Below are 9,773 nucleotides of genomic sequence, written 5' to 3'. Positions count from 1 at the left end.
TAAAGAACACAATGGGCCTCATCTGCCCAAACTTCAGAGACCCATCTGAAATTCAACTAACACTGAGGTGGACTGACGGTTCTCTACGGTGCTAAGGAAATAGTTTCAGCCCATCAAGTGTGCTTGGACAGGTAATGTTCACCTTACTGATGCTTCGGAAGGCCACCAAACCTTTGATCTGCCCCTTCTGTAGGTAAGAGCCCTTCCTGTTTAACATGGCATACCTGGCACAAATGTTTCATGGGATTCCGGGAGAAAACCACCCTCTCGTATCATGGAAAGAACTCCAAACCCTGGATGGATGGTAAACAAGGATGCACATTGCAGCTGCTTCCCTTCTTGCCTCCGCATGTTGAGAAATGGAGCTACTGAAGGCCCCTACAATAAACTCTGTTCATCTCTCACTGTGTAGAATTTATGCCACATTTTTATCCGTTTGCTTTATTAACACTGGAGCTATAAAACTACCACATTAAGATTCAATGAACTTTTTTATTTATCATCCAAAAGTAACAGAACAGGGCTGTAATGAATCCCTCCAGCTGATATTTTAAACAGATCTCAGCCCTTTTACTCATCTTGACAGGCAATTAAAAAAAGTGTGAATTTTTTTTCACAGTACAGTCAACTCCACCCAAACTAAGGTAACGGTGGATAGAAATAAAATGCCCCCCAAATTAAAAGAAAACTTACCCACCCTCCTCCTCCTCCCATATTACATCGTCACAACTCACAAATCTGTACAAAATGTTCACTTTATAAAGCTCTGATGTAAAAATCAAATCAAGCAGCAATTCGGTAAGTGCAGCACGGGGCCTGTTGTAGCTCTATTTACAAGGCTCTTGTAACTTTACATGAGGACAAAATGCCATCCCGGTGGCTGAGTCTGTCCTGCCCCCTAGACCGGGACAGGTTTTGCTTTGGGGTTCTCCTTCTCCTTCTCCTTGCTCTTCTTCGACTTCTTCTTCTTGTGTTTATGTTTTTGGCTCTTCTCGGCTTCCGACTCGGTGCCAGGGTGTTTCTTATGCTTCTTGTGCTTCTTGTGTTTCTTGTGCTTCTTCTTGTCCTTCTTCTTCCTCTTCTTTTTGCTATCCTGACTGTCCACAGAGCTGGCGCTGCTGCTGCGGCTCCGGCCTTGGCTCCCTGAGGGGCTGGCACTGGGGCTGCTGGGGCTCTGGCTCCGGCTGGGCTGGGGAGCCAGGGCAGTGGGGGCTGCAGCCTCTTTTGGCTTCTCCTTCCCGTCTCTGGTTTTTTTCCCTGGGGAGTTGTCCTGTTTTGTTGAACCGTTGCTGTCGCTGTCGCTTTCGTTGTAGTCTGGGACAAAAGCTGCCTCGTCCGTCTCCCGCGTTGGGTCCGAAGAGAGCCGGGACGTGTGGCTCAGCTGAGGTCGTGGCTTGGCGGCGTTCTTGTCGTTCTGCGGAGCTCCTTGCTCCTTGGCTTCTGGGGAGCCCCGCCTGAATGTAGACTTGCTTCCAGATGCCCCCCTCTCTTTATTGCTCCAGGCCTCCGAGGATGGCCGCTGCTTCTCCCTCTCCTTGCCCGAGCCCTTCTCTTGGGCCTTGGGCTGTTCTGCTGGACGCCTGGAGTCGTAGGCGTTCTTGGGGTCGTTCTGCCTGCGGTCCCTGGATGGGCTGTAGCTGCTCCGCTTGGAGTCCCAGCTCTCCTTCTTGGGCTGCTCCGCTCGCTCCTCCCTGGTCTTGCTCTTGGACGCGGAGGGGGCCGGTTCCCGGGTCCGTGAAGGTGACGCTTTCTTTCGCGTGAGCCCACTCCGTTCCTCTCTGCGCTTGGAGCTGGAGTGGTCTCTGCTGCTGTCCCCGTCTGACTTCTTCTCTCGGCTAGGAGTAAAGTCCTTTGGGCCAGATCCGTGGGCAGAGTCATGTTTGTCTGAAGATCTGCTGTCCCGGGAGGAGTGAGAAGACCCACCCTTGGCATTTCCTTGCTCTGTCCCGCGCTCTGAACGGTCCTTCTCTGGCTGAGCTCCACCCTTTCTTTTCTCAGAAGGGTCTCGGTCAGAGGCAGTGTGGTCCCGGTCTTTGGCCTTCCCCTTCTCATTGGATGCTGCCGTTTTGGAGGTTTTGGGGTCAGGCTGCGAAGTTTCACGGCCAGGTTCCTTTGTGGCTCTTGGATTTCTCTCTGTGGGTTCAGGGTCCTTCTCGTTCTGTTTGACAGGAGTGGGCAGCTTTGTGTTGACAGTCTTGATGACGCTGGCCGGCTTCCCAATGGCAGACGGGACTTGTGCAGACTTAACATTCTCTTCTTCTTCCTCAGAGTCGAAATCATCTTTGTCCCACTTGGACTGGGGAACCTGGATCATGATGATGACATCTTCAGCAGGGGCAGTAATGTCGTTGTTGTATTCTTCCAGAGTCTTGATGACGGTGCGCTTGGTGTCTACTTTATCTTCCAGCTTCTTCACTGGACTGCCTCCAGCAGAGCTTGTACTGAGGAGGCAAGAAACAAGAAAGGTTTATTGTGGGCAATATCAAAGTGTGTAATTTCAACTCCTAATTTTGCAGTGGGAATATGAGTTTCCCTGTCTCGCCAAAAAGACATTTGTCTAAAGGCCTAACACAGCGGTCTTCAAACTTGACAGCTTTAAGACGCGTGGATTTTAACTCCCAGAATTCTTCCTCCAGTCATGATAGCTCAGCAATTCTTGGAGTTGAAGTCCGCAAGTCTTAAAGTTGCCAAGTTTGGAGACCTCTGGTGTAGTGTGTAGACCAGGGGTCTTCAAACGTGACAGCTGAGGACTTGAACTCCCAGAACTCCTCCTCCAGTCATGTTAGTTCAGGAATTCTGGGAGTTGAAGTCCACCAACTCTTAAACTTGCCACGTTTGAAGACCCTTGGCCCAACATAAGGAAATGTCCTGGTAACTACCATATGCTTTAAATTTTGTTAAAGAATAAGTTTATTCTATAAAATGGCCTGATTTCATCTTCAACTGTTCTAACTTTAGAGGAGCAAAATGTGACTTGTTAAACTAATATTAAAAATCTGCATCTTACGGTTCTGAGAAAAAACTGTCAAAATTCCAGGCAACCATTCCTTGCCTCCAGGGCAAGCCCAATATAATTCACATTATTGTTATTGTTGTTTTTTTCTCAGGAATACAAGGGAAAGATACCTATAGGCAAAAAAAAAAAAAAAAAACCAACCGAAACAACCCCAAGATCCCAGAGAGTCATGAAGGAACAGGCCATGGTCACCTCTGGACTACATGGATTGGGAGGAAAGGACAACTAACTGAGGGTTTACCAGGGAAGGGATTCAGCCCCATCAGAAGAATTCAGAACTATTAACAAAAGGATGTGAGGGAGCTTAACGGAAGCGCTGTGGACGGTTTAACAAGTCGTGGGCAGGAACCACCATTGCGCCCTCCCCGTAACTCACAGTACCTGGTGTAATCGACCAGCGTGGAACCCGATCCATCAGCAGCCGCCGCTTTTCTCCTCAGCTTCCCCTTGGCTTTGTCTTGCTTCGCTTTGCTCGCCACCGCCGACTCAGGCTTCTCGGCTGAGGCTTCTTTCACCGGAGGGACGTTGTCAGCACTGGCGATCTTTTTGCCCGTTTCTCGGTTCAGCTTAATCTTCTTTGCAGGAACAGCTGGTAAAACAGCTTTGTCCTTCTCAGGGGTGCTCTCTGTTTTCTCTGCTTCTGGGTCATTCTTCCCCTTTGGCAATGGCTTCGATTCTGCGACTTCTGGCTTGGAAGCTTTTAGCGATGTGGCTTCAGGCTCCTTCTCCACTTTGTCCTCCATTTTTCTCTTCTTCTTTTCAGGTTTGGCATCTACTGGTTTGGTTTTGTCAACGGGTTTCTTGGACTTTTCCTCCTTGCTGGACGGCTTCTCTTGCTTGGTCTCCTTGGGATGCTCCTTCTTGGCCTTCTCCTCCTTGGTGGACTTCGTCTCTGGGTGCTCTTTTGTGCCTCGAGGGTGGACTTTACGGGGAGCACTGGGAGGCTTCTCGTCCTTCTGGGAGGAAGGTTTGGGACCATCAGCCTTTGGCAACTCCTCCTTCACCTTTTTGGCAGGAGGTTCAGCCCGTGGGGATCTTTCACGGTCAGCCTCTGCCTTCTCTTGAGATGCTGCTTTAGCCGGTTTGACTTGCACCTCCTTCTTGGTAGTGGCAGCCCCTTCGGAGGTTTTCTGCTTCGTCTTTTCCACCCTTCCCTTCGGCTTCTCTTTCCTCTCCTTATCAGAGATGGGTTTAAAGGCAACTGAATCCGCTTCCATTGGCTCGTCCCGGACAGGAGTGGCATCGTCCCGGCTCGTGGGCACAAAAAGGGAGTCCGGTCTGCCCTCTTCGCCAGAAGCAGGCTTCCGTGAGCCCTCCAACAAGTCAGTGCTGGGGAAACCGTCACCTTCTTCTCCCCTCCGTCTTTTCCGGTGTTTCTTGTGTCGATTCCCTTTTGCATCCCCTGGAGGATTGTCCATTTCTTTGTCCTTCAGTTTGGTCATGTCTTTCATATTGTGGCCCTCTCTTCCTGGCAGCTTTTCAGAGTAGCCGCCGCCGCCGCCTAGATTTCGGTTCCGATGCCCGAGCCCTCCAGGATAATCGTCTCTGCGACCCCGAATGTAAGGGGAATTCTCTCTCCTTGGTCCAGGGGGGCCAAATCGTTCTGGGGAGAAGTTCTCTCTGTTGAGCAAAGGTCTGGGTTGGGCTCCAGCTGGGAAGCCCTTAAAGTATTTTTCATACCATTCTCTGTAGCTCTCCCCCCAGTCACGGAATCTCTCCTTCTCAAAGGGGTCTCTCATATCCACAGATCTCCCATAATATGCTTTCATGTCATAAACTGGGATTTCTCGGTAGCGACCAAAATACTCCCGTTCTCCTTCTCCCTGAGGAACGGGCCGCTTATTCGGGGACTGGCCTCTGTATGCTGGAGATCTTGACCGAGAATGGTACCTTCTGTAGGGGGGTGACCTAGATCTTGATCGATGATATCCGTGGGATCTTGACCTGGAGCGGTAATTCCGGCTCTTGCCTCTGCCCCTCCGGCCGTAGGGGGGAGACCTTGAGTAGGAGCGAGAATGGGAGCGGCTAAAGGACCGAGAGTACGAGCGAGAGCGGGACGAGCCAGATCTTGACTTGGAGTAAGTGTAGGAACTTCTTGAGTAGGAAGATGCACTATATGGCGATTTGGACCTGGAACACAATGAAAAGAAATGTTTAACTGTAGCTTCTGGATCTCTGTAAAAATTACCTTGCATCACAGAGACAAGAGAATTCTGCAGTATTTTTTTAAAAAATATTGACATTCGCCATATACAATTCAAAAACTGGTTAATAATACTTTGAGTGGACCCAGAGGACTTTTCCAGCTTTTAGAAAAGATCCTGAAACTTTCAGAAAGAGTTCACCGAATGTCTACTCCAGCAGTTCCCTAGGCTGTGGCTGGATATCAGCTAGATAATTAACAAATGTTTTGTCTAGTACTCTTGCAAAGGGTCTAAAACTGTTTGAGAGGACACCTGTGCGTGTGTACAAACTGGATTCCTAATCTCTGTGCAGAACCGCTATGAATATTCTAGAGCTGGGTTGCCTGCAAGGCCAGGCTCTCAAGCCACTTCGCTGCACACCTGGAGGACAGACAACCTTTGCTTCAGTTCCTCAGAAACAGGCCAGAGAAACGGCCCAAAATATCTGAGAGGCCCCAGGACAATTTGGGTGAATGCCACTCAACTGAGTTGCATTTCTCGAGAAATGACACTGCTAGCTTGCTTTAAAGGAAAACAATCCATTGTTTTAAACTTGGCATGGGTTATAACTTCTCAGGTTACTTTTAATAGAAAGCAGGCTAGAACTTGATTGCACAAACACTTTTTATCCCCCAGAAAATAAGCCATCACCAATTGATGTTTTCCCGCTATAATTAATACAGAATCAAGGGGATTAGGGGTTAGGCCTCCAAGGGCTGTGTTGGAAAGAGACCTGCTTGGGGGAAGAGTGCAGGAGCAGCCCTTGGGGATTCCTAGCAGCGGAAACAGCCCATGTCTATGAAGGGGACAGGTGGGGTTGGGCTAGGTGCACCTCCTGGGCGGCAGTGAGGAGAGCCCAGGATGCTGGCAGAGAGTGCAGCAGCCATGATTTATCTCTGGGCACAGGTGGCAGCAAGCAAGAGGCCCACCAGGAGTGCATCCTTGTTCTTGGGACAAGAAGGGCATGCAACGTCTTGTGCTTGCTTCCTACCTCCTTTCCCGAGGGAGCTGTTCCCTGAGAAGTGGCTGAGGAGCACACGGAGGCCAGAGCGGTCCTGACCTTACCTTGCCTCCCCACCTGTCAGCTGGAAGGGCAAGGAAGACGGGGTGGCAGGCAATTGGAGATGCCTGTTCTCACCACCAGCTCCTCAATACCAGCAGAGATGGCCGGCCTAAGTACCCTGCTCAGTGCAGGAATAGGAACATAGTCACTTGGTCTGTCCAGTGGGGCGTGGAACCTTGCTTCCCTAGGCTGGGGCAGAAAGCTGTTGGTATTGTTGCCCTGGTGAGATGGGTGGTAAAAATGATATAAAGGGTAGCCTGAGTACCTGGTCTACATGAGACCCTGGGAAAGCTAGAGGTAGAGATGCCCTGGCTCAAGGATGGGGCACTGCAGCCTCCTGAGCACCTCAAACTGGGCAGGGCAGAAATGCTCGGACTGTTTTGGCCTTTGCTTTTAGCAGGACATTTGAGGCACTCCACAGATGCCTTAAGTCCTGCAAAGACTGAAAGCATCCATTACACTTCCATATTCTCAAGGAAATTGGTCTCCAGGATCCAAAATGGCTGCCTTAAGCCTCTACAGATCTCGGTGCTCAGCTACTTCTGACCCTACCCACCAGAGTAAAAAAAAAAGTCTGCTCCACCAGAAGCTAATCCTCCACAGCTCCCAGCCAGGAGACCAACTGAAAAGGGCTGTCCACCCATCTTCTGGATGCAAAGCAGAGGCTGCTCCCATGGCAGGTGAGGGGAGGACACCTGGAAGCAGCAGCAGACGGATTCCCTGGAATTGGCTCTTGCCAAGAATAATTTCTCTGCCCACCGTGTAACCATTGTACAAGAAAACGTAACATTCAGGGATTGGGATGGGATGAGGTGGTTATAATCATGACTTTTTAAAATCAGGATGTTGATTAATATTATACATATTATATGGTTTATTATAAACTATTTCCATAGGTGTTGTTTTATATTTAAGTTAAGTGGCATAAAAGCAGCTGCACTAAATAAACAAATTTTGATAGACACGTTTAAAAAATTACCGGGAATAAGAACGCCTGCGTTCCTTCTGAATTTTTTTATATTCCATCAGTTCTTTAGCAAAATCATTTGTAAACTCATCAAGCTTTGACTTTTTCTTTTCCCTGTTAAAATAAGAAAAACATTGTGCTGCAATGCAATTCTGTACTGATAAAGCAGGCACTAAGAGTACTAACTCAAACAAGGACTGCATGCCACATATTACTAAAATGCGAATCATCGTTTTTTGGTTTTTTTTTTTGGAAAGACGTTTCATTAGTATTTTATTAGAATTACAAGTTTCTGGGTTTTAGATCTGAAGGCTGGTAGTGAAAAACCAACATCTGAAATCTCACGTTATATGTCATGTTTGCTCGCAGCACACGCATTTTGAGCACAGCTGCAGCCAAACCGTCTACTGAAACAGAAGAATGAAATATAACGGAACTTCATCCAGCGCCAAATACTTACTCCTCTTTAAGTCTCCGTTGCTCTCTGTAAAACTCCTCCCTAGATAAAGGAGGTGCTTGGGTCGTTGGGATGGTATTTGAGTGAGCCGTTGGTACTGGTGTTGGTACCCATGGTGTTGATATGTTTGCTGGAGCCGGGGGGTATCCCGGAGGGGGGACAGTGTACCCAGCTGGTGGAGGCTGACCAGGTGGAAACTGAGGAGGAAACTGTGGTGGAGGTACCCCCGGTGGAAGAGGAAGTGCGTGGGGAGGAGGAGGATACAGGGGAGGTGGAGGCACGGGCACAAAGACTGGTGTTGAGGCTGGCAGTGTTGGGGCCTGAGTCCTTTGTGTACGATCACTATGCGGGCGTCCTCGGTTTGAACTTCTAAAGAAACCCAAAAACACGTTGTCACTGAGTGTCACACTTGTCTTTTGTTCGCAAGAGAGGAGGAACGTGAAACGGAGAGAGCATTCTTCTGCAGTCATGGCCTATGCTGTCTTACAGCTCAACCACAGACTAACCTGTTCTGCCGTCCTCCCTCTGTAGCTCTCTAGACTTAGACAAAGAGCCCTCCCCACAATATATATACTCATAAACACTGGCACACTGGCTAAGTTCTGCTTCTTACCATTCCCCACAGCTGTGGTTGTGTAGTTGCTGCACTCTGCACCTCAACTCCCTTTCCAGAACCACCTTTGAGTTTTTTCAAGGCTAACTAAACTAGAATTACACAGAGGTTTGAGTTTTTTAGCTTTGCTTATAGCTGATAATATAGCAATTTGCCCCCCAAAATGCTAAATTCTAATATTAATATGACTGAGATAATTTTCTAATCTTATACTCAACTGTACACTATGAACAAATGTGTTACATTTCCTTGCTCATTTTAGTCCAGAGACAGGTTTAAAATGTTGCTCATTATCATAACATTGGAACCCTTTTAGTAGCAACTGATGCTTCCTATGCACATACAAACAGCTATTTAATGATTATGTTCTACACTTGCTGCCTAAGAACACACACACACACACACACACACACACACACACACACACAAATGCACACGCACACACAACCACGTAGAGAGAGAGAGATTCTGAAAGGATACTTACGGCTCCCAGCCTGACCTACTGGCTGCAGAGCGGACAGGATTTGTTCTCATTGGCTGACCTGCATAGACAAGAAGTTGTTTTCAGTACGGATGGCAGATACTTCAGCTGCATATGACAAGAATGATCCAAGCTGTGCAAACTTACCCATAGTGGGTATTGAATGCCCATGAGAACTCAGCTGCCCAGTCAAGGCTGCTTGTCCAAGCACAGGAACCTGATAGCCCTTTGGGAAGGAAACGGAAGGGGATTAATTGGTGCTGCTACTGTAAAATACACCAGCCGCTTCCATTTGGCAACAAAGCTTACCTTTTCTTCCAGCACAGTGCTAATTGATAAAGAGGAAGGAGGCTTTGTGTGATCGGAGGCCAACACAACAGCAGCAGCTGATCCAAGACAATCACCCTCCCTGGAAAGAAACAAAAGAGTTTCCAGGTTATTTGGTGATAACATTGGGAAGGAGGAACATTATCTTCATTATTACAAGCACTTAGAGGAAAAAATGGGAAATATATTAAATGAGCAGGTAAATAAATTACTATAAAGGCATCTGACAACAGAGATGAAGCTATAAGAACTATATAATTATACATTTCTACAGACTACACATCAAAGACACAAAGAGCTGGAAAAGTGACAGATAAAGTAAATATCATTAAGAGATTGAAATGTTTTCTAAACCAAGGAAAAGGTTTGAAGATAAACAGGGAAGTTCTATTGGAAGTGCTCTGTGCTATCATTAACTTGTCATCTTCTAGTAGCTTTTAATTTAGTAGGTTATGGACAGGTCTTATAATATCACAGAGCACTAAACCTTGTCCTGATTTGAAATAGTGAGTTACTTCCCACCCATGAGGAAGAGCAGAAAACAGCTATATTACACATGTCACAAGATAAGCTCAACTATCATTTACAAGTCCAATTTTCTAGATACATGAACCAATAAATTACCACAGGAGCTGGCTTACACAACATATTGATTAAAATGTGGTT

The 9,773-nt window shown here is 47.5% G+C and overlaps 1 protein-coding gene across 2 annotated transcripts in view; it reads right to left on the bottom strand.

The window, feature by feature from the left end:
* Positions 1-478: 478 nt before the first annotated feature.
* RBBP6 (RB binding protein 6, ubiquitin ligase) overlaps positions 479-9,773 on the bottom strand; it is a 29,644-nt gene continuing 20,349 nt past the window's right edge. The window contains exons 11-17 of one of the 2 annotated variants that reach the window (XM_026704059.2): positions 9,090-9,189; positions 8,928-9,006; positions 8,784-8,841; positions 7,690-8,055; positions 7,242-7,343; positions 3,398-5,146; positions 479-2,441 (exon numbers count right to left, since the gene is read on the bottom strand). In XM_026704059.2, coding sequence (XP_026559844.1) covers positions 899-2,441; positions 3,398-5,146; positions 7,242-7,343; positions 7,690-8,055; positions 8,784-8,841; positions 8,928-9,006; positions 9,090-9,189 — 3,997 coding nt within the window. In that variant the 3' untranslated portion in view covers positions 479-898. The remainder of the gene's footprint in view (positions 2,442-3,397; positions 5,147-7,241; positions 7,344-7,689; positions 8,056-8,783; positions 8,842-8,927; positions 9,007-9,089; positions 9,190-9,773) is intronic. The other variant, XM_026704060.2, reaches the window with a different exon arrangement.

The sequence above is a fragment of the Pseudonaja textilis genome, chromosome 14 (genome assembly GCF_049901715.1).
Source record: "Pseudonaja textilis isolate UNSWEBS1 chromosome 14, rPseTex1.2, whole genome shotgun sequence".
NCBI classification, from domain to species: Eukaryota; Metazoa; Chordata; class Lepidosauria; order Squamata; family Elapidae; genus Pseudonaja; species Pseudonaja textilis.
This window is presented reverse-complemented; position numbering and strand designations above follow the sequence as displayed.